The sequence below is a fragment of the Diadema setosum genome, chromosome 15 (genome assembly GCF_964275005.1).
Source record: "Diadema setosum chromosome 15, eeDiaSeto1, whole genome shotgun sequence".
Taxonomy (NCBI): Eukaryota; Metazoa; Echinodermata; class Echinoidea; order Diadematoida; family Diadematidae; genus Diadema; species Diadema setosum.
Genome location: NC_092699.1, coordinates 10,045,551 through 10,071,495, shown reverse-complemented (window position 1 = coordinate 10,071,495; position 25,945 = coordinate 10,045,551). Strand labels below are relative to the sequence as shown.

The window sequence follows — 25,945 nt, the reverse complement described above, 5'->3', positions numbered from 1 at the left end:
AACATGTCAATACAATATATACATGTGTAACACATGACGCACACAGCATTGTTTCCTCCAGTCTGCAATTTTGGATAATTCATGATTGCCCTTGAATGATGTTTTACATTCTGCAATCAAACTGCAAGTACAGTTTCTACACCCTACAGAACAACAACAACAACAACAACATGTCAATATACATACATGTGTAACACATGACGCGCACAGCATTGTTTCCTACAGTCTGCAATATTTGATAATTCATGATTGCCCTTGAATGATGTTTTACATTCTGCAATCAAACTGCAAGTACAGTTTGTACACCCTACAGATTGGGGCAGGGTCTTTGATGATTTCAGACTGCGAGTGCATTTTGATATACTTTGTTATGAAATTAAAGGGCAATTAAAGTTAACAGATAGTATGGTTGAGGGGTCTAGATATCGCGCACGAAAATTTGAAATGCTCTTATAATAAAAGTTATTCCATAATCGTACCTGAATTTCTCAATGAATATCACGAAAATGCAGAAAAATCACCTCCCAGAATCTCCTGATGATACGATAACGGAGTAGTGCGCTGTCGCCGTTTGTATGTCGGACTTTTTTTTATGCGTTCACCTTCTCGGGGTATGTAAAGATCGCGCAGCTGCCCTATGTAGTTTCATGCGTGAAAGTGTCTGCCCCTCTCTGCGGCTGTAGCGTGCTTCGGCTTTCGTAGAATATTATCAACGATCGATCGAACAAATTACGAATTCTATCGGCTACGATCATACGAACGAGACAAGCGAGACGACACGTCTAGGCTACAACATCCTTAAACAAAAGATTTTAAGCTAAGGTAGGTAAATCATAAGGTAAAAAATTGGAAATTTAGTGAAAAATTTGTTCCAAAAAATTGGAAATTTAGTGAAAAATTTGTTTGAAATCAAAATTTCTTACCTGCTTTCTTCTCATGTTTAGCGGTTGTCAGGTATTTTTATTCCATGGGCGTATCGGCAAGTTTTGCGCTTAGTCCTACGCGTAATATTGCTTGCTATTCGCAGTTACGCTATGCGCGATCATTAAGTCCCTGCGCGAGACCTAGTACCCTTACTACTTGTACACCGGTACTGTACTGTATACTATATAGCCTTACCAAGTGCTGTGCACAGCACGTTTGTGACTTGCTGAGGCAGCAACGACAAGGCTGTGTTTATTATCGACACAGATTAACAAATGACGCACTGCCAGATAATCAAATACTTTGTAGCACTAGTCTGCAGACCTGAGCATGAACATGTTACAGCCTCATACAGTACCGGTAACAACTTTCAGTTTGGAGTGCATGATCGATCATCACATAAAAATTCGGACAAACATGGATAAACTGTTAATCACCTAGTAACCTACATGTAGAGAGGGTCACTTCACTGCATTGCAGTTGTTTTGTGTGTGTGTGTGTGTGTTTCTAGACTACAATTTCTGTACAAATCTCCAAGAACAAATGATCAATCTAAATTACCTCAGCTCCACTTATAGGCCTTACTTTTAAAAAATCTAGAGTGCTATACTCCTGGCTTAGTTAATTTCCATGAGACTAGCCCGACCAGACACTGTTACGCTATGCGAAAACAGCGTCTGACACGCACGGCATGCAGCCTCGAAGTGAGGAACCTCAACACAACTACAAAACTTAGGAACATGTATACTTTTCTCCTTTAAACAGAATACTTTACTCACGTTAAATGCTACAGAAGAATAGTTCGCCACACTGGGTCCATGGAGACCACTTGCGATAAGTCCGTGGAACAAATAAATGACACTTTCTGGCGCAATTCCTGACCGCCGGGCTTCGTCGTTGCAGGATTCAAAATGGCGCCTTGACTTATGCGCATGCGTGACCGGATGTGCTCCAGAGCGAGCGCGTGTGCGTTGAAAGTGTCGAACAAACCTTGGCGTCTGCGACACAATAACCCAGTACAGTTTATAGCTGTATACCTTATACTAGTAACCGTGCGTACGCTGCTTGAAAGGGCATTCACATCACGTGACCACCCGATATCTGAGCTTGGCCTGGCGTGAAAGATTGTGTACGGTGTGGACATGCTGGATATGATGATCAATTTCGGTAAGTTTCATTACGTACATTTGAATATATATAGCATCAGATGTAGAGTAAATATTGAAGAGTATACTCGATGAGTTTGAGGTGACAAAAATGATCGTAAGTATCAAAAGTCAAAGCTATCGTGTACGATTACGTCGCCTCTCCTAGTGATTGGTGGTCGCGCGCGTACAGCCCTGTCGCGACGTACCATGTACAGCGACTGGGCTGTGTATAGTTACCATGAGACTAGACACTACGTCTACTCTTAAAAAAAAAAAAAAAAAAAAAGTTTGGGAACAGTTTGTTTATTTTTTTTTTTTTTTTTTTCAATTCAATGTTTTATTTCATTTTTCGACAAGAACATAATACAAACATCACTTCTTTTTTGTGAACAGAAAATCAGGTGCGTAAAACTATGTAGGATGAAAAGAATATACAATAATTGTAGCACCTTGCAATAATTACACATTATCATAAAACTCAAGTTTTGTCACATTATCACAAAACTCAAGTTTTGTCTAGGATCTGGATTCATACTGCTTGTAACTATAGCAATGGATCTCAATTACAGTGTAGGCCTAAGTCTATTAAACGCCAACGGTTAGAGTTCTAATTCCTCTAACGTTTAATACAAAATAGGTCTAAGCCTACGGTTCTAGCGTTAGACCACAGCCAAGGGCAGGAAAGGCTAGCACAGCTACTGACAATATAGATCCAGTAGGTGCCTAGGCCTAAGTAATAATCGACACTGTATTTCTGTAGCCATCACTAGCTTAACCAGAGTAGGCCTAGCCTACCGTATGATTTTGAAATCCATGAGCACATTTTGGCAACAACAAAAAAATGTAGACCCATCTAACGTTAGTACCCTTACGTTAGATCACCGTAAGGGACTAACATATGATATTACTATCGTTTAATGTTGTAGAACGGGTCTAAAACTAAGAAGAAGCCTGCTGACTGTGAGTAGTGCTAACGTAAGTGCATGCTAGGACTGCTAGTGCTAGACTAATTAACTGTTAGATCTAGTGCTTAGGGTCTAGACAGACTAGTTAATCTATATAAGACTTTAATAAGACTGTAGATTTTTAGAGATCTTATCACTTATATTAAATATCACTTATCAGTTACATCTTGATGGGCTATACTTTCAACTATCAATATCCTTTCCTATCAATGTGTAAAAAATTAGCTGGATCTGTTTCTGTTTCTGTTCCGGTTCCGTCGGCATACTCAGAATTAACTGTACCGGTACTCCACCAACGTTTTGTAACCGTGTGTTAGTATGGTCGTGTGTGCAGGGCAGGAAGAATGTTTCACATTTGAAGCCTCTAGGATCTCTAACTGTTGGTTAGGTTACTCTTTTTCAACGTTATGTCGTTAGACAGAAACCACGTCTAACGTTAGGCCCTAACGTTAAGTCTAAGTGTTTACTGTTAACACGTTACTGTTAGTGTTCACGTCCACGTCAGATCGACCCAGTGGCAGTGCAATAGTACTAAGCCATTACGGTCTAGACTTACTAGGGCCTGTCCAGACCAGGGGCCAGCCCTAGTAGTTTATACAACGTGTAGGTCCTATGTCGATTTATAAAATTCGACTGGAACACGTAACGTATGTACAATGTAGTCCACGTAGATCTAGGGCAGACTAGGCCTAGAACCACTTCTAGGCCCACACACGTATTTAGGCCTAGCTAGATATGGGTCTAGTATACTCAGTAGGGCCTAGGCTTAGTATAATTTAAACATTAGATCTAGATAAGTCTAACATTTAACAAGTTAGTCCATCAAGGCTATCATGCATACAGTACCGGTCCGGCGGTAGGCCTACGCAAACAAAATTTTAACCCACCCACAGACTGTTTAATCTGCCCTCGTTCAAACTCTATACATGGGACTACGTATGGACAAAACGGCTGCGATGGACGCGAGAAACCCATATTCATGGTAGAATTACTCACGATTGCACTCATCTTCGTCATGATGTTGAGAGAGATCAGTAAGCAATTGTGGAATAAAGGAAGCATATCCAGCCAAATCTTGATTAGTATTTCTTCTACTGCCTTGTTTCGCTGAAAGTTTTCGATCATCGTCGCAAGCGATTGTCATAGAATTTTGAACGTGTTCAAAGTTCTGCGATGGGCTGCGATGGCTGCGATAGCCCCCAAATCGCCGGTTGTCGTATCGCAGGCATCGTCACACTGTGCGATTTCTCGTCGCGCGACATCGTAAAGGGTAAATCGCAGTAAAAATCGCACAGTGTGAGTCCGCCTTTAGGAGAAAAGCAACACAGTGTCAGCAGAAATGTTAATGTCAGCCATTTTTAGGGGTTCAAAACTATATGACGCATTTTGTATACATCGCCGTAAAATTAAATTCACCCGTGCCGGTTATCTTGGTTTAGTATCAGTTTGTTTGCCAAATCTTGATGTTTGATTTCGTAATCGTCTTTAGTAATTTCATGGCTGAATTCGTGGTAAATGAGCAAACTTGTAGAAAGAGTTGGCTTTGAGAATGTGGCACCAGATTTCGACATTCCCATATTAGGACACGTTCATAGAGGAAACAACAAGTTCTTGCGCCGGTGTGATTGCTAGTTTGCGTCCACAATGCAGTGTACGCGTACTGTACGCGCCGTGTGATTTCTGTGTGATGCGCGCTGTGATTGTGTCGAAAAATGATGCTGGGTGTCGAAATCTGATGCCAGCGACGGCGTGACGGAAATCGCTTAAAAATTGAACGCGAGTGCATTCAAATGGGAATTCGTTTAAGGCTTGTTATTATTGGCTTTGTAGCTCAACTTCATATCGAAATTCCGAGGTAAAACGGTGCAGTATTGATGGTAAACAAGGAAATGTGCTCAAAGTGTCGAAAACCGGTACCCTTACTGTACCAATGCTGTGACATTATGACTGTACCTCCGCCAAGGGAAGGGGGGAGGTTATGTTTTCGTTACCGCTGGTTTGTTTGTTTGTTCGTTGGTTAGTTAGTTTGTTTGTTTGTCAGTGTGCAAAATAACTCAAAAAGTAGTTAACAGATTGGGATGAAACATGCAGGAAAGGTTGAGAATGACACAAGTAACAAACGATTAACTTTTGGTAGTGATCCGAGAATTTGGGGGGAAATTATGAAGGATTTTTGATATTTTGCCAGGTAGGGTCAGTTAACTTGGGAGTTCAGGCTGAGGTTTGCATGCGCGCACTACAGTGCGTGCTCTAGTTTCTGCTAGAATAGGGCGAGGCGCGCCGTGCAGCTGAGAGTTTATGACGTAACAAAGGCGTCTATATTGGGAAATTTTTCAGCATGCATACTGTACTGTGGAAATCACTGATTTCTATGGAAGAGGTCAAAGAGCTTTTCCCCAGTGGTGGAGAGGGGAAAATCTCTTTGGGAAGACATCGGTGGAAATTAGCTGCTTGGCGGAGGTCTGCGCTCTTAGAGTGCTTTTCTAGTTTCTAATGTATCTCTGTCGGATTTTTGTTCATATAAGCACATGTATAATGACAATTGCAAAGGATATTGTAAAATTGACGTTTATTCGTCAAAAGAAACACATCAAGTCAAACGATCAGACAATTGAATCAACCTCTCGGCAGCTCAATACAAAATTAATGACAATTTGATGCATGAGACATAAATGAAATAGCAGAAATAAATGTTCGTTCCCTAGTTTCTGTTTATATTATTCTCAAACGATAACATAGTGGGCGAACTGAAGGGGGAACATCAGTTCTTCCTGTCAATTCTTCAGTAGCCTACATCCTGTCAACTCTTATGACATAGGGAGTAAGCCGCAAAAGTGATAAAATGGGCAGAATTTCTTTGATTTTTTTCAATTCAAGAATTCATGAGACAAAATCAAGAACTAAATATCATTTCAAATGTTCTTAATTTGGAATAACATATCAAATTTCTACCATCTTTGTTGCCATTGCTGCTGCTCTCATATCTTTTGAATATTGATTTGACAAAAGATTCTTAATTTTCCTCCATTATTTTTGTCTTTCTTTAACTTTTGAAGGTTACGTAGACATTATAGAGATAGCAGGTTGATTTTTTTTTTTTGGGGGGGGGGCAAATCGATTTCCATTTCCTATTGTGATGAATTTGTCTTTTGTTCTCATTGTTATATGGAGAACATTTACGCATGAATAACAACTTGTCAATTTTGCAATTTTTACTTTTGTGCCTTGGAAGAGAAAAACAAACGTGTTCACTTATGCGTTAAGTTTTCTTTTTATTGACCTGCTAGGCTGATTAGCCAATTGAATTACCTTATATAAAACATTAATATTAGCCAAATAATCTATGAGAAAGATGAACTTGAAAAAGTGTTTACTTTCTTTTTCTTTTCTTTTCTTTTTTTTTTTTGCTGAATGTATGTAATCGAACTAAAATGTTTTAAATTGATACATTTGTATGTAATTATGGTATTATTATGATTATCATAACCTCAATAGAGTAAGAAATAGATTTATTAGCAGCCGTCAGCTACCATCAACACCGCAGGATGGGAGCAAGAAAGAATCTATACAACAGCAGGAGGAGGTGAGGACTATATACCGCGCTCTTCATGCCAGCCTGACTGCACTGGACTGCACTGACTGTACCCAGTACAAGCGCCCTCTTGCGACACAAATATTGTTGCCCCCGGCTCGAGGCGACAATATTTGTGACAGAGTTGGCGGCACAAATTGTCGCCCCGTCACAAATTGTCGTCTAGCGACAATTTGTGATGGTTGTGCAGTTCCCAATTTTTGAGCTCGATGGCGACAATCTGTGCTGGTGTGCCTGCGTGCGTACGTGTGTCCAGTTTGTGTTTGTGTTTTGATGTTTGTGCGAACGAACTTTTTGGGCGGCAGCAGGCACTACTGTGACAATGAAAATGCTTTCAACGTGTATGAGCACGTGTTTATAGAGTACACAGCGGTGTTGATTTCAAAATAGTATGTGTGTGTCAATTTCAGCCGTGAGGCGGGCTAGGAGAGAGAGAGACCGAGAGAAAGGGCATACGAGGGAGGTACCCTCCCTAAATGTTACCTGTCTTTGTTCATTTTTTCACTGTAGTCATATTCTTCCATCAGTCTTAACTTCAATTTCCATATCACTATTCTTTGTCCCAGAATAAGTTTGGCATGCTTTATGCATGAGCGAATAATTTCGACACGCCGTAAAGCGCGTAAATAAATTTCTCAATCGTAAGTTGATTTTAGCACAAACGAACTGCCATATGCACACCGCAAATACATGTATGAACAAACACCAACAAACACTCAAACAAATCCTCATAATGCATAATTTATAAACCACCTCAACACACATTCTTCCATGAGAGTTGAAAGTTGAAAGTTGAAAGTTTATTTACAATAATATACAATAACACACGCGCGCGCGCGCACACACACACTCACACGCACGAACGAACACTCAATAGCCGGGTTCACACGTACACCAATTAGCGGGATACAAATCTCGAGATTTGCATCGCGATCGTCATCCCGAGTTTTTTGCACGTGTGGACAGAAAAAAACCCGAAAATTAGCGGGATAAGCATCGCGATGCTAATCCTAAGAAATCTTGCGCTGGTTCATCAATTAGCGGGATAATTGGCCCCGCGCTGGTACGTGTGAACGGTCGGGATTAGAATCTCGAGTTTTTATATCCCATCATGCAATGCGCACATCACAACAGCGAGGCCTCTGCGAAGAGGTCCTTCACCTCTTTGGAGAACTTTCAGCGTGTTTCTACAGAACCCCAAATTCCGGGTCTATCGGATTGTATCCGATAGAGGGGGCTGTAGAAACACACCAGTAACGGTTTCTTTCCGATGCAGATTCCGATACCGATTCCGCTTAACTTAACCGTCTAATGAGGTAGTTCTTTCCGGGGCAGTTTCCAGTGTCAGCGCTGTAGAAACACGCCAGGTTCAGTAATCCGATACTGACCCGGAAGACAATCACCAGTTTTTGACACACACGTGTACGGTAATGTGGCCATGACTTTTATGTTTTGCATGCATGCTGCAGCTATTATCTAACGTTAGTTGGGTGTCTCCAACACGGCCGAGTATCAGGTTCTAACGTTACTAGTCACAATTTGCCTCAGATTTGACAAACTTGTAAAGAAAATACTCTGAATTTTAGCATAGGCCTAAAGAAAAGACACACGAACAGGGGCAGGTGTGTTATTTTAACACCGTTGCGCTGTGATTTTAAAACCAAGGCAACTAACACTAGTAACAGTTAACGTTAGATTCGAGCTAGATCTACTAGACTAGGTCTACTCAGTCTAGAACCTATCGCTAGTTCTACGACTTAGTACGAGTACGACTAACTTGTTACATTCTATTATTGACAATACTGACTAGCGCTAACAATACGTGTGAGATGCACATTGGGGTCTAAATAGATATTCTAGGCCTAATTAGTAATACTTTTTAGTTCGGAAAAGACAAACTCTAATCAAGTCTAGCACTAGCAAACTAGTGTTAAGGTTTGTTTTACGAACTTTTTGTCATTATTCTAGAGGTTCGTTACTAGGGTCTTTTATAGTTTGTTAATCCGACAAAGAATCAAATATGGATCTTGGTAGGGCCTATAAAAATACGACGTTTCGTTAGTCCGAAAATGAAAGGAAATTAAAACATTGATTTATCGAAACATTTAAAGCACATTTTGTCAATCCAATAACGGAAAAAGTGAGTCCACTTGGGGTGTAACGTTAGATGTCTAGTTAACGTTAGATTTAGAGGCAGGGTGCCTAACTAACAGACTTTAAAATCAACGCTATCTAACGATAACCGTTTACTGTTTTGTGAGGCATCCTAGCAACAGCTACTTCTATTCTAAAATCTAACGTTGACTTGGAATATAACTAACGTTAACGTTACAGTTCTAGTGTAGTAGATGTTCCATAGACCCGAGTTTCTACCTGAATTAAATCCTACCTGCCCGAAGAAAGAGGTCTAACACAGTTAACAGTTAACGTTAGCCCTAACGTTAGGCCTTTGTTCTAACGTTATCCAATGACACACAGTCGATTCTTAGTTTAGTTGTAACGTTAGGCCGTTTGTGTTTAATACTCTTAACAGTTAGACTACTGAACATTTTAATTTGTTAAGTTAGAGTGGTTCTCTAGGTCTAGGGCCTAATTTAAAGGGGCCCTGAAATTCAAATGCATGTTGATTTGTGTTGATTTAAAATACCCTCAAGTTCTCAACATCACTTTATTGGTGAAACGAATATTCTATCGTTATAAACATTCCATTTATTTTTAACGACTTTTTCTTTTTTATTCTTCAGATTAGACTCTAGAGTTCTACTTGGCAACGCCCACAAAAAAAAAAAAAACACACACACACACATTTCAAACTTACATGTTAGTTCTAACGGGCTAACAGCTAGATCTACTTTAAGACATTTCTAATCAATATTATTCTAGAGATGACCTCATCTGTCAGTCATTGGTAAAGACTAAAGTACTGAAATATTTAACAAAATACATTAGATTTAGAATAACAGTTACACCTTCCCTCGCCATGTTTTTTGTTAGTCCCAATGATATATGATAGAAACATGCAACTTCTAATCTAAGTTATGCTGAGTCGAAAGGAAGGTGCATTCCAAATGTCTTTTGTTAAACATTTCTCATTTTCTGTAGAAAAAACTACTTCAGCAATGATTGACAGGTGATGTCATCTCAAGAATATTTATATCAGAATAATACTTGGACTGGATCTTGTTCTAACTGTTAACGTTAACGTTAAAACAATTGATTAACATGTTAGTTTTGAAGGATTTTTTTTTGTGGGCGTTCCCAAGTAATCTCAAGAAAAATAGAAGAAAAAAAAATGTTAAAAAGTAGTAGGCCTAAGCTAGAGCCTATGGAATGTTTCTTAGAACCCCCTTGTAACAATGGAGATATTTGTTTCACGGCAAAAGTGATGTTTTCAAATAAACTTGGATTTCAGGGCCCCTTTATCGTTAGTAATAGTAAAAGTACGTAGGCCTACTCGTAGGCCTTACGTTAGAATCTAACGTTAGGCCTAATGACAAGTAATGTTATGTGGAAATCACTAACTAGTAACATGAATAGAAAGACTCTAGTCTAACAAGTACAAGTAACATTAGAGCTAACAAGTTAACGTGTTAGATATCTAGTATCCAGTCGCAGTAGACCTAACGACTCTAAGTTAGGCGCTATGGCCTATTTATGGGATCATCTAACAATTGTTAGATATAGATCTATCCAACGTTACACCTGAAACGTGTAGGCCCTAATCTAAAATAATTTTTTATCTGAACTTGTTAACGTTGAATGTTAGCGACTAGAAATATGCCTAACGTAGGGCCTAGCCCAACTGTTGAGTAGAGGTTCTAGAAAACTACTTCTAGGCCTACTCTAACTTGTTAGAACTAGGTGCCTCGTTAGAATCTAGATAGAACTTACAGAACTCAGACGCGACAGAAGCTGTGTCTCTGTGAACTGATTTTGTCTCGTCACATGTGATAATCCAGTTACAAAAATCCAATCTTAAAATCCGTGAAAAATTGACGAACCAAAGAATTGGTAGAAAACTAGTTTCTAATCCATATAAACGCTGTGAAGAGCTAACGTTAGAGTAGAAGCCCTAACGTTAAGTTAGATGAAAACAAATTCGTCCAGCAGCCGGTTGTAACTTGTAAGTATGTTGTATAGTAGCCCTACTACATATCGACCACCCTTATTGAAACCGACCGCGTATAATTCGCGCACTGAACACTTAGTACGCACTTCTCTGCGCGCAAAGCACATAAAAATGGATTGGCTTTGAATGTAGATTAGGATGGTGTGGGAAAACGCGATAATTCACTGTTCATTAATGGTTTTAATCAAGGACAAAATTTCGAATGAATATTTTCACCGAATCGTAATGACAGCACAATGTAATGTCTATGGAAGTTTCTAAAAGGCTTCTAAAAAGCTTCGTACAACACGGTGTTCAATACAACTCGGTTTGCGTGCATTGTCAATGCAAAATCAGCGGTCGATCCTAAAAACGCGATTTACCGCGGGGAGCTGAAACGAGGCCACGCAAGTTCGTCGGCGATATTTCTGCACTGAAACTTCGAATCGAAAAGGGAACAACGGCATTTGATAGAGCTGGATTTTCTCAATCACGTAGGTCAAGTTTTTTAGGTGAATTTCTTTGTTAAATATTCTTATCAAGCAAATAAACATTAGGCGGTCGATTAGTAGTAGGTCCAACCCTACTTGTACCCACACTAGGCCGGCGCCGGGCCGGCCCAGGGCCGGCAGCAGGCCCTGTGCTCAGTTTCGTTCAATCGGTGATCGCATCCGCATCATCAGTAGATGCTTGACCCGGGCTAGGGCCCACAATGCACCAGCCAACTTTCCAGACATCCGGGCCGGTATTCCATAAACTTCTAAGACAAATTGCTTAAGTTTAAGCAATTTGTCTTAGATTTTTGCTTAGCTAAGAAAATCGCCCTAACGGTATTCCATAAACTGTAAGGCATTTTTCTTAAGTCAGGCGATTTGGCTAAGCAAAAATCTTAAATTCTGATGACGTCATTTGACATAAGCAAGATATTCATGTCATCACTGTTCGCGAACAGCTGCCCCGCGGTGAAAGTCTATGTATTTTACGTGTTTAAGCAACAATCGCAACTACCTAGCCACCCATGGAAAAAGATACCTAGGCCTAATGCACACTTTTTCAGAGGCTTTTTTTATATAGGAGCAACGTCTTCATATTACTCTAGGTCTCACAGTGTCTAGAATGTCAGTAAACGGCCTACTTATTTAGTAGTAGGCAACCTAGACTAACAGTTACGTGTTGTTTTGGATCTTTTCGGCCAAAGTTACGGCCTTACAAGTGAGACTCACACCGCAAGCACATCACACCACATTTCAAGTACGACACCGAGTGAAAAAAGAAACATCATGAAATCACGAGAATCAAAATCAAAGCGAGTACTTATGTTTACACCCTAACGTAGTTACTAGGCCCAGATAATTAGTCCGTACTCACCGATCCGGTAGAGCCGGAGAAGACGCTTTGTGACAGTACTCGCCTGACTCGATACACAAACTGTAATAGCCGCACGTGTATAAGCAAGCTAGGGCATACGTCTACTATAATGTAGTGGGTTGTGGCATAAACGTAGACTTTATACCCGGGCGGCTATGTGCGTTACGTTCCTGTAGCTGCGCGCTCCACTCCGCCGCTAATGCGCGCTGAGAAGGAGGTCGAGGGCACGCATCGGTATACGCGCAACACATACCCCCCCCCCCCCGATTCTCCCGTGTGGCCCATATCACATGGCCCACCGAGTTTCTACCTTATTGTTACTGTGCAAGTTCCCACGATTTGAGACGCACACGAGACGCTTCGTCAAACTCTGAACTCATTTCATTGCTGATGAACTTCTTCATTTAGCAAAAAGATGAACAATCATGAGCTAAAGCCGCCATCTTTTCTACATTGTTATGCTACACCCATAATTTTTTCTTACTGGAACCCAAGTTAAGACAGCTCAATAGCTGTCTTAGATTTAGGGTAAATTTCTTAGACAAATGTCGTTTTGGAATACCGACGGCACATTTCTAAGAAAATATGCTTAGCCAGCAAGCCGAAATCTGTCTTAGCTAAGACAAAATTCTTAGCAAAATTCTTAGCAAAATGCTAAGACAAATTCTTAGCCAATTTTTATGGAATACGAACCTAAGCTAAGAATTTTATCTTAGCCAGAAAATAAGCAAAATTGCTTAGATTTTCTGACTTAAGCATGCTTATCTAGTTTATGGAATACCGGCCCCGGTCACACCTGCATTCAGGTGGAGAATCGGATTCAATCCGATTATGCGCTTTCTGTAGAAACAACCCGGTTCTGCGTTAGCGCACTGTTTGATTACGCGCTTGCAAATGCTAGGTCTATCGGATTCTCTGTAGAAACACGCTGAATAACAACAGCGCGCGAACCACACAACTGACGCGTAAAAGACAATGGACAAAGGAAAGTGCGCACAGGTGGTGATAGAGAAGGGCGCTGTGTGACCCAGTTTACAGGCTTTGCTGTTATCTCTATCGGCAATTAGCGGGATAATTCGGTACGTGTGGACGCTCGCCAAATTAGCGGGATACCGATCGCGATCCTATCCCGCTAATTTGGTACGTGTGGACGCTCGCAAAAAAAACTCGGGATGTGCATCGCGATCGTCATCCCGCTATTTTGTACGTGTGAACCCGGCTATTTATCATGTGCGCGCGCACATACACACTTCCTTGAAACCTCACCGTGACCGTTTTACATGGCTTGTTTGCGTGGATGTAGCCATGTACTAGTAAGTCATGTGTTGTTATTTCAATGACTACTGTATGTTAAAAATGATATGCCCCCCCCCCCAAAAAAAAAAAAAAAAAAAAAATTGTGCTTCGAGGGCGGGCGACATTTGTGCCGTCAGCCCGCCCTCATCACAAATTGTCGCCACACGACAATTTGTGACGGGGCGACAATTTGTGCCGCCAGCTCCGTCACAATTTGTCGCCCCAAGCCGGGGGCGACAATATTATTTGTGTCGCAACACGCCCTCTATCGATACCTTAAAGGTAGCTTATTTGCGCTCCATCTTGAAGAATGAGACGAATTCAATCGCACTTTATTTGAATCCAATGAATGGTCATGCACATTAGACAAAGTGCTTTGATTACATTGTTTTCTGATGAAAACAATGTAATGTAACAATGGCCCCGACACTATTCAGCATGACGTTCTCAGCAATGCTCTCAGACGCCTTCAAAGACTGCGAACCTGGCATCAACATTAGGTACAGGTCGGATGGAAAGCTCTTTAATCTTAGGCGCTTGAAGGCCATCACGAAGGTGAAGGAGGCCGTCATCAGAGACTTCTTGTTTGCTGACGACTGCGCACTCAATGCCAATGGTGAGGACGAGATGCAGTTGCAGATGGACAGATTCTCCTCAGCCTGTGACAACTTCGGCCTCACCATCAGCACCAAGAAGACTAAAGTGATGTTCCAACCAGCCCCAGGGAGCCAGTACCACAAACCACAAATCCAGGTGAACGGACAGACCCTCCAGGCAGCAAAGACCTTCACCTATCTGGGCAGTACCCTCTCCAACTGTGTCACAATTGATGCTGAGATCAACAACAGGATTTCTAAAGCCAGCAGTGCTTTTGGGAGACTCAGAAAAAATGTTTGGGAGAGGAGAGGGATCAGCCTTTCAACAAAGCTGAAAGTCTACTGTGCAGTTGTTCTCACCACGCTTCTCTATGGCTGCGAAACTTGGACTTTGTACCGGAGACATGAGAGGCAAATCAACCACTTCCATATGCGATGCCTCCGCAACCTCCTTCGCATCCGCTGGGAGGATAAAGTTCCGGACACAGAGGTACTGAAGCGGGCAGGCATCCCCAGCATCATTACCAAAATCCGCAAGGCCCAGGTGAGATGGGCAGGCCACGTCACCCGCATGTCTGACGACCGCATCCCGAAAAAGCTTTTCTATGGGGAACTCGCTGATGGGAATAAGCGTAAGGTGGGAGGACAAAAGAAGCGCTTCAAAGACAACCTGAAGTTCTACCTAAAAGACTTCTCCATCAACACCGAGTCCTGGGAGACACTTGCCGCAGATCGCCCTTCCTGGCGCCACGCTATTGCTATAGGGGCCCGTAGAGCAGAGGAGCAGCGCGTCAAGCAGGCAGAGCACAAACGCCAGATGCGAAAAGCAAGAGCAGCCAACCCCAGCAGTGTAGCCCCTACCCACTTCTGCCCTACCTGTGGGAGAGGCTTTCTTGCCCAGATTGGCCTCATCAGCCACCTCCGAACCCATCGAGCCAATTGATGTCATTGGTCATCCTCGAGAACGAGGGACGAACACACACACACACATTTCTGATGAAGCATTGTTTTAGCAGAGTCACAGGAAGACATGCGATTTTATATGCCCCTTCTTCTCACTGTAGTAATAACGATAATTAAAGCTGGTATCTCACTGAGCGGCGAACGTTTGCGAACGTAGCGAATTTGAGATTAGCCAACTTTTCTGACGAATGTTTGTGAAAAATCAAGGTTCGCTTCTGCCATTAGCGACAGTTAGCGACTTTTAGCGATGTTTAGCGACAATTAGCAACACATCCGTGAATGTTTGCGAAAGTGTTTGCGAAACACAGGTGGCGACTATAAGCGACTGTTAGCAAATGTTTGCGACAATTTTGCAAATGTTAGCGACAGTTTTGCGAACATTAGCAACTGTCTGCAAATCCTTTGCGACAATTTGCGAATGTTCTAGCTACTGGGACATAGAAAAGTACCATGCAGGCGATTGTGTATAGTGAGACCCATAAAACGAACGTACAACCTTCCACTGAATTTAGATCTCTTGTGACAACCGTTCAAAATGGATTTCCAGTATATGGAAATAAATTTCTGCCAAGAAGAGGCTCAACATGCTGCTATCCTTGAAGAGCTGCTTTGCCAGGCTGTTGCTACAGCTATCGTGCAGCATAAGAGAAAGAAGATAAAGAAAAACAAGAAAGGAAGAAGAAAAGAAAGACTGTTTGGGTCAAAGAGTGGTTGTTGAAGAGGACAAACTTTGGTCAATATGAAAAGCTTTTGCAGCAATTACATGATGGAGATGTCAAGAGCTTCAAGAACTTCCTTAGAGTGGAACCTTGCCTGTTTCAGGAGCTTTTATATAGGAACTATGGTTACTTGTTCGCTAGCAGTATGGCGAATCAAATAAAAATGTTAGCGACACCGTATTACGACCGTTTGCGAATTCTTACGAGTGTTTTGCGAATGTTTGCAACTGTTAGCGAAAATACAAATTCGCAAAGGTTCGCAAAGAAATTTTGAACATGTTCAAAATTTCTTAGCGACAAGAAAAACTGTTTGCGACAATAAAAACCGTTTGCGAACTTTCTTGCAACTGCTAACGAACCTTTTGCAACCCTAAAGCTGGTATCTCACTGAGCGGCGAACGTTTGCGAACGTAGCGAATTTGAGATTCGCCAACTTTTCTGACGAACGTTTGCGAAAAATCAAGGTTCGCTTCTGCCGTTCGCGACAGTTAGCGACTTTTAGCGATGTTTAGCGACAATTAGCAACACTAATTTGAGCGAACGTTTGCGAAAGTGTTTGCGAAACACAGATGGCGACTATTAGCGAATGTTAGCAAATGTTAGCGACAATTTTGCAAATGTTAGCGACAGTTTTGCAAATGTTAGCGACAGTTTTGCAGTTAGCAACTGTTTGCAAATCCTTTGCGACAATTTTGCGAATGTTCTTGGACCTAGAAAAGTACCAGGCGATTATGTATAGTCAGACCCATAAAACGAACGTAAAAACCTTCCACTGAATTCAGATCTCTTGTGACAACCGTTCAAGATGGACTTCCAGTATATGGAAATAAATTTCTGCCAAGAAGAGGCTCAAGGTGTTGCTATCCTTAAAGAGCTGCTTTGTCAGGCTGCTGCTACAGCTATTGTGCAGCATAAGAGAAATAAAATAAAGAAAAACAAGACAGGAAGAAGAAAAGAAAGACTGTTTGGGTCAGAGAGTGGTTGCAGAGGACAGACTTGCAGCAATTACATGATGGAGATGTCAAGAGCTTCAAGAACTTTCTTAGAGTGGAACCATGTCTGTTTCAGAAGCTTTCATATAGGAACCATATGGTTACTAATCTTGTTCGAAAGCATTGGTGAATCAAATAAAAATGTTAGCGACACCGTATTACGACCGTTTGCGAATTCTTACAAGTTAGTGTTTTGCGAATGTTTGCAACTGTTAGCGAAAATACAAATTCGCAAAGGTTCGCAAAGAAATTTTGAACATGTTCAAAATTTCTTTGCGACAATAAAAACTGTTTGCGACAATAAAAACCGTTTGCGAACTTTCTTGCGACTGTTAACGAACCTTTTGCAACCCTTTACGAACCCTGGCGAAATCCCAAATTAGCTACGTTCGCAAACGTTCGCCGCTCAGTGAGATACCCCCTTTAGAGATTATAATAAGGAAAAACGACAAACATCCCCTTCTATTATAGCTCACTCCTGCACTGATGTTGTGTAGAAGATTATGTTTACCTTGGTTTAACATTCAGTTATAATGTACCTCTACAAGATTAGAAAAGGCGTTATATAAATATTTTATCTATCATCGTTATTTCAATATTTTCTTAATTGCTATTATTAATATCATTACTATTATTATGATCATTATTATTATTATTATCATTATTATTATTATTATCATTATTATTATTATTATCATCATCATCATTATTATTACATGCATAGCAACTGAGAGAGCTATTCGTACCTAATAGATTGTTAGATATCAGTATTTAAGTTTAATCATAATGAAATACAGAAAAAAAAAATGATGCTTGCGGATTGAGATGGCAATGAATTCCGAGATACTTATATGGGGCCATCTCTTTGCATAGATTGGTTTCTCAACATAGGTCAAATAGAAAGATGATTATTGTCTTGTAATGTGGTGAAATGCGAAAAACAGTTACTGTTATTAATTTCTTAACAATCAAAATGAATGGAAGTTTTTTCTTAAATATAATATAATTTAAACATAAGGGTTCAAGTGTGATTGCATACATATATAAATCAATCGAGAAGTTCTTTTTTCTGTCCTCATTGCTTTTTTCGGAACTATTAATGATTTATCCAAATATTATGAAAGAATTGCATCAAACAATATATAGGTGAGGTGTATGATTAAGGCATATAATGCCAGCATTGTATAAGACGGAAAAATAACATCGCAGGATGCCTCCACTATTTTCTTGATAACAGTTACCTAAGTGACTCATGTGACGTTTCTATGGCGAATTTAGTCATATCACCGTCATGATTATACCAAGAAATTTAGTTGATTGAACAAGTTCCATGGGTGCATAACACTATCAAAATAAAATGTCGCCTGCAAAGAAGAAACAGTGTTTCTAAATTTGTATTCTTATTTTCTTTATACAGAAAGCCTGCTTGATCGTTACCATACTCCAACAGAAACATAAATTCCATGTTTAACATTTCAGGCAGTTTTGGGGGTCATGATGTGAAAGGAAACAAATATTTGAATCATTAGCAAATAATCTAAAAACAATCCATCGGATGAATTTTGAAGATCATCATTGTATGGAGTAGAAAAGAGCGGACTAAACGAACTCTGGAGAACACCACATTGAATTGAAAGAAAGAATGTGATGGCACTACATTACACGAAAATGTTATTACGTCTTTTTCCTTTTAAAAAGAGTTTCTAACCAGTCCAGGGCCTTTCTTCTGAAGATTTAAAGAAAATATAATGATTAGCTGCATCAAAAGATCAATCTTAAAATGTCATTGCAAAAATCAAAATGTGCAAGTGATTGTCAATTGCTGAAGCAATCTCGAACGAATAATTAAAGGGGTCGGTGCAATATAGTGCTAATCCGCACTGAGATAATCGCTGTTGAATGTTTGGAAAGTCCATACATTGCACATTAATAAAACATGAATGCATGCATTTTTTACCACCTTATTGGTTGAATTCAAATATGATATTTTCATGGAGGTTAAAGTGAAGGTATCAAGGATCATGAAAATGCATGCAAATCAATTTTGACAAAAGTGTGGGTTAGCACTATATTGCACCGACCCCTTCAATTATTGTTAAACTAATGGGATTTTCTTTTTAAAGAAAGCAACTTTTGCTGCTCCGAAATTTAACATGATTAAACTGTATTTCAATGAATTATTATTATTTATATAAGCCTACACAAGATTGGTTTTCTATCATTTATACTGTCAGTTTCTCATCGATTTGTCTGAACATTTAAGAAAACTGCGTCTACTAAGAAGTATACCTTGATTTTGAAAAGTCTTTTTCAAAAGGATACAACAGTCACAAAAGACGTAACAAGTTTAAAAATACTTTATGATCATAACACGTCTCAGAACTTGAGGGAGAAAGTTCCTATATACAAAACACGTCATCGAGATTTCGTGTGTAGAGAAACACATTTCAAGTTGTGTTTGGAACTAGATTTTGAAGAGCGACAGCTTGTGGAGGAAATTGCGGCAGGACAGTCTTCATGTGCGATAAAATATAGGTCTTTTCCAAATTGAATAAAATAGCCTATCTTTCCACGTAATACAATATCTATTACACATTCAAGTAATTCATACATATTTTTAACCTCAAATAGCGCTGAAATAGCCATGTTTGCATGGTTTTGACCTGTTTAATGTTTTCAGGATGGGCGAAATGATATAGTTTAGAGTGAAGAGTCTGTTACCGGGTGACATTGACGCTGTCTCCCTCGCGCTCGAACTGTTACGTACGGTGGTGTATGAAGCCTATCTCCGACGACTCTGCGCGCCCCCGACCACCATGTAAAAGGCTTCATTCTGTGCGTTGTTGATGGGCACCTGTGCTACCGTATCCTCGGCATGTACGCCTTTTTGCGCACGTTTTACGCACATCTCTATCAGGTGTGTATGGGTGCCGATCGCGATCTGGAGTTACATCGCAGTCCTCGTCCGCGCGCGCGACGCGATCACAGTAAAACAGTGTGAAACAGCATAATATTCTCTGCATGCAACCAGCATCACGGTGCATGCATGCAGTCAGTGGCTATCCTATCCACACATACGAACCCCATCCATTTGTGTACCAGTAATTCGATACATGTACGGCGAACGTACGTCCACGTACCGTACAGTACGTGGGACCGAAGTAGTGTTGGTATACAACCTAACGTTGCGCGAGCTGTGAGGGTTGCGGGAACCTGTAGCTGGATGACAGCCGCATAATAATATTTTCCCCTGGACGTTGGTTGAGTTACAGAGGATACGGATCTAGAACATCTCAAGTGGATTTTATTGGCTTATGTCACCGATTTGTCTTTGGATGTCTGCAGTGGAGTAACGTTTCGTAGAATATAAATCATATTATTTTGTGTTAGCGCACATTTCAGTGACCGGTTCGACACCGCTTATTTCTCAATCTCAGTACGTTTTACCCGTTGGAGAGCGAACGCACTCCGCTCCGTCGTGCTGGTTTGCAAGCTAGTGCAGTTGAGATTGAAGTATAGGAAACACGGCCTTCCTTCATAAAATTCACCAGCAATACCCCGAGGTCTCCATTTGTCTTCTTCAGAATACTGGACATTTGCCAAAATGCCAAGCAGAGCAGAAGACATCTTAAAAGGGTTCAAAGTGTATCCTTTCACTCCAGACGTTGTTTAGAAATAGAACTAAATTTAACACGTTAGTCTAATGTAATGTAGAATGCTCTAACGTTAAGTTGAAGTAGAAATCTAGAATCAAACTGTTAACAATTAGTGTCTAACTTCAACTGGTTATACTAATAAATGTAATGTTAACTTAGACATCACATGATATCATCAGATTATGTAGCCCGACCAGACACTGTTACGCTATGCGAACGACGTACCATGTACAGCGACTGGGCTGTGTATAGTTACAGATTATGAGGAGATCTAGATCTAACATGTTATGTATTGTTAATGCTGCGTAGAAAAAAAAAAGCCATGCCATGGAAATCTACCTCTCGGCAGACTCCTACACAAGTCAGCCATGTGCCCATGCATGTGAACCTTCAATCTGGTGATGTAATAATTGTTACATTCCATTCTGTAACTTGTAACACTCGACAGTAATAGGCCTAACGTTGATTACCAGTCGCCACTAGGCACTACCTAAAGTTGACATTCACATCGCATGTAACGCGTGCCGCGAACGGAGATCAGCTGCTGGGAGTGGGAGGATGGATTTTCATTATTTTCTCTCAAAGGGCATTCATAATCCACCTTTTTCCTCCATAAAAACACAAGTAGTCCTACAGTAATTGTAATCCAAATGTAATACCATATGTAACAAATTTTCAAACGCGACGATGCACAATGTGCACATCCTACATTGTAGTAGAGCATCCAAACTGAACATACTATTACTATGTAACGGTTAGGTCCTACATCTCGAATCGAGCTTATCAAGCTCAATCATTGAACATGCATGATGTAAGTTAGAACTAACTACATCATGGGTCATCACACATTTACAAGGCAAGGAATGTGCTGGGAAAGTGCTGGGAAAGTGCTGGGAATGTGCTGGGAATGTGCTGGGAATGTGCTGGGAAAGAGGAATGTCACCTTGTACCATCCCAGTATAGCTTCCCACGAAAAGCTGCAACAGGGATTACTCCTTCAAGGTTCAAGGTTCAAGGAGCTGGAATTGGAAAGAAATTACCTGCAAAAACAAGGACCTACAAGATTTCTGGATTTTGGAGCTGTGTGGGACGGGGGGGGGGGGGGGAAGCTGGGAGTCAAGGATAGTGCAGTGGTATTAAAGTTCAAGGGTCAACAGGTTACCTCCCCCCCACACACACACACACACTGACGTAAAGAATGTCTTTAATAGAACATTAGATCTTAGGAACCCGTGAAAAATCAGGTAATTGTGTGTGTGTGTGTGTTTATAATTCTGATTTTTCCCCCTTTTTTGTATCGATTGTCAGAGCCAAAAATGACCAGGGGATGGGGGAGCTGCAGCCAGTGCCATATATGATGCATCATGCGTTACCCCGGGGTACTGTTGTATACTGGGGATACCACGTTGTGTAGCGCCACCTAGCGTCCACTCGAGGACAGCCGCAGAGAAATGCATGCACTGTGTGTACGTGTACAGTCATTCCCGTGCCACTGCATGTTATACTATGCATGCATGGTACGCTGTGCTACATACAATGTAGCAATAGCGTTAACTATACACAGCCCAGTCGCCGCTGTACACACGTAGCACGACAGGGCTGTACCAGCGAAGCTCCAAACACGAAGAGGGTCCAACGATCGCATGCGATCGGATTGAATTTTGATACTTTAGATTATTTTTTTGTCACTTCAAACTCATCTGACGAACAAAATGATAATGACACTTCATATCTATGCTATGAATATAGAAATTTAGATTTAATAACTTACCTAAAATGATGGCTATATGCAGCATGTGTGAACGATTCACGAACGGTACATCGTCTTTCACGCCAGGCCATTTCCAATATCCTGGAGGTCACATGATCTGAATGCCCTTTCAAAAGGTCGCGCTGTCGACCGTGCTGCTACACCAACACTCAAGCAGCGCATCGCACGCACGCAAAAGATTTCCGCAGAGATCAAGGCGCCATTTTGAATTTTGCAACGGTAAACCCCGACGGTGTTAGGGAATCCGCCAGAAAGTATCATTTTTTGGTTCCACGGACTTATCACGAGGACTCTCAGTGGACTTACGAACCTTCTGTAATACAAACATGCACTTAAGGTGAGTAACGTTTGGTAACGTGTACATTGTTTATAAAGAACGTATAAATTTTCATAAGTTTTGTAGTTGTGTTGTGGTTCCCCACTTTGAAGGTGCCCGCTCGCTGGTCAGACGCTGTATTCGCGTAGCGTATTAACAGCGTCTGGTCGGGCTACAATAGCGTGTGCTTCAGTGCAGTGCAGTGTAGTGCAGTGCAGTGCAGTGGCTCGCGCGCACTAGCTCCAGCACCAAAATAATATCCCACTTTTTGGCGCCCAGGGTACAACCTTAAAAAAAAATAATAATAATTCAACAAAATGGCTGATTTTTATTTGGTACCCCGGGAAACCAACTTGCTTTTCGGCTCATGAGTTTTGAAGCCTGTGCTTGGTCAAAACTGGTCCCGTGATCTTTGTAGATCCATGTCGTTTCCAAAGTGCGCTCATACGCAGTGCCCATTGTTCCCACACCTTATTTGGTTTGGTCACATGATATTGTTACGCTAACCCTCTAATGCATAATTGTACTGTAACGACATGGCGTCCTATTTTAATAGTTGTCCAGGCTCTCTTTTGAATTACGGTACTGGCTGCAGCCCCTTATCCAGCAGCCCCAAGTATTACTGTAAAAGTGGAAATTTTCGCGGTGTTGAAATTTTCGCGCATTTTGCGCATCAACAAACTAGCGCGAAAATAAAAGCACGCGAATATTTTTGCTTGCCATAATGTTCCTGTGCGTGATGTCTTGATTCCGCAGAATTAAAAACACGCGAAACTCTTCTTATCCGGCCAAGCGCGAAAAATTAGTCGCGCGAAAATATCCACTTATAGTGGTATACAATTGTAGTACATGTACATGCACATTGTATGCAGTATTCTGCTGCCACTGGCCGGCAATTGTAGACAAGGATTAGGAACAGACCAAGCTATGTGGTAGTCAACACTGCATACTGGGCCTGGTCTGACAGTCCAGACCAGTAAAAATCACTTTCGGACCAGTAACTGACCAGTGCTTTTCAAGAATGGTCCAGTTGAGAAATTGAAAAACTGGGTACATGTACATGTATGTACCTACTCACTTGTCCAATAGGAACAGGTCGGACCAGTAGAAAAAATGGGTTTAATCGAGCACCTCCCTTTTTTAATAGTGTGCAGCCCTGAGTATGTGACATACGGGTAGGAAACATTTAAAAGAAGACTTCAAGTTGAGTGGAGGGACACGAAAATCGTTATTCTAAAAAACTAGCAAATTTTGAGAATAAGAAAAATGAGGCTAAAAATGATGGTGGTTTGCGATGCACATATAAGCGTATGTTGATGAGGTTGTAACCAGCTACTCGCTCACTTGTGTGGCTGGATTCAGCCACAAGGCCATGGATACAACCACATGCGTGTGGCTGGATATTAACCCGTTGAGGACGGACTGATTTTGCTGCAATCACACCGGGTTATTTGAGGGACTTGAAACCACCGGGGGGGGGGGGGGGGCCTTCTTGGCCCCCCTTCAGATCTCGGTCGTGGATTGCGCGATCCTCGCGAAAATTTGCACTAAGGTAGAGGCCAATGTAATCTACAAGACTGTATACAGTGTAGTTAGATTTTTATGCCTCCGCCAACGAAGTGGCCGGAGGCATTATGTTTTCGGGTCGTCCGTCCGTCTGTACGTCGTAGCGTACGTCCGTCCGTACGTACGTCCGTCCGTATCTGTACGTACGTCCGTCCGTCCCGTTTTGTTTTTGTCGATATCTCGAGAACCGTGTGGTGGTTTTGCATCAAACTTGGTATGAGGGTATATCCTTGGGGATGATACTTTGTGTGGATTTTAGGGTCACAGGGTCAAAGGTCAAAGGTCACAGGTTATTTTGTGAAAAAAAATTGAAATTTCATGTTTTTCTCCATATCTCGCAAATGGTTCAAGGTATCTTCATGGAACTTCTGCTTGTACCGATGGGCAGTGATTATCTAGGGAAGTTGGTGGTCATGGGTCAAAGGTCAGGGGTCAAAGGTCAAGGTCAACTCCTCAAAATACAACTGTGTACTTTCCTTATATTTATGCAATGCCTGAAGGATTTTTTTAAAACTTGATGTCTGCATGTATAACCCAATATATATTCTGTTGGAAGTTTCTTGCCAAAAGGTCAAAGGTCAAAAGGTCAAAGGTCAAGTGAAAGTGCTAAATTGCACTTTTTCCTCCATATCTCAAAAGTAACTCAAGGTATTGTCATGAAACTGTATATTTATGCATGTTCTACCTAACAGTGATTCTCTTTGGAACTGTGGGGTCAAAGGTCAAAGGCCAGGTTTCGATAATACTATTTTACCATTTGATACTGAAATTATACTTTTTCTCAATACCTTGAAAATTACTCAATGCATAAACTTGTAAAAGGGTCAAAAGTCAAGTGAAAATCATCAGTTCCCCCAAATACCTGCACTCTGACGTTTTAATCATTCATCCAATTGAACCTAGTTCTAGGAAAGTGAACATTCAGCACATTTGTGGCAAACCTGTCATTTTAATATTTTGCCAGTTGTGTGAAACTGTCATCACACATTGTCAAGACATTGTACTATAGACCTATTAGGAGAACCATGCATTATGGCGGAGGCATACACCAGTCGCCGTAGCGGCATTTCTAGTTCAAATTTTAATGTTTGTATTCTATATTAATTTATGCTAATTTATGCAAAAATTATATATTTTTTGCGTATTTTTTTTATACATCAAAAAATAAAGCTCCAAGACTTCTAATTTTTGGTGAACATATTCTTTTCAATATCCTCAACAATAATATTGAAGCAAAAATTTGGCTTCATAATTATTTCTTATGTATTTTATTGTTTATTGAATCTCTTATGTATTTCTGTTTTTTTACCTTGAAATTGTTTTTGTTGTTTTTTCGTCAGAATTTGTCACAGGAAGTTTTTAATGCATAATCAGGCTAAAATAAATCATCAGCCATTGAAAGTAAAAAATATTTTATGAATTAATTGCAAAAACACAATTTACATTGGATTTGTACATGGTATAAAATCATGTTTTTGAGCAATTTTTGGGTCGACGAATGTTTTTTCAAAGGGGTGTGGCTTCAAAACGGTATGACAGGGAGCGACAAATTTGATCTCAAAACTTGCGCGATACTTGAAAGGAAAAAGTCATAAAATGTCGCGGCGAGAGCATCACGCGTTGCGGAATAATCATGCGGAACATGGGGGGGGGGGGTGGGCCAAGCCAAGCTGTTTGCATCACTATGAGAGCCAGGCAATGTTGCAAAAACTATTGTGTTGTCTTGATTGTGAGCTTATTACACATCATGAGTGAATATAAAAGGTGACATCAAAGTGCAATATATACTCCAAAATTCTTGACAAATTTACACACTCAACAGTGTGCATCATGGTACTTTTAAAGTTGCATTTCATGTGATGAGCAAGTGACCAATCAGATACTGTATGGGCTGAAATTTTCGCGTATAGATATTTTCGCGAATTGCTACTTTGAGGACATTTTTGCGTGTTGTTAATTTCGCGG

General features: G+C 40.8%; 2 protein-coding genes across 2 annotated transcripts in view; one reads left to right on the top strand and one right to left on the bottom strand.

Moving 5' to 3' along the window:
- LOC140239056 (alpha-2,8-sialyltransferase 8B-like) overlaps positions 1-12,153 on the bottom strand; it is a 39,725-nt gene extending 27,572 nt beyond the window's left edge. Inside the window, exon 1 of the mRNA XM_072318952.1 lies at positions 12,106-12,153. The gene's annotated coding sequence lies outside the window, so the exon portion shown is untranslated. The remainder of the gene's footprint in view (positions 1-12,105) is intronic.
- Positions 12,154-19,523: 7,370 nt separating this feature from the next.
- The window catches only part of LOC140238845 (retinal rod rhodopsin-sensitive cGMP 3',5'-cyclic phosphodiesterase subunit delta-like), a 65,675-nt gene continuing 59,253 nt past the window's right edge, over positions 19,524-25,945 (top strand). Inside the window, exon 1 of the mRNA XM_072318740.1 lies at positions 19,524-20,316. Coding sequence (XP_072174841.1) covers positions 20,276-20,316 — 41 coding nt within the window. The 5' untranslated portion in view covers positions 19,524-20,275. The remainder of the gene's footprint in view (positions 20,317-25,945) is intronic.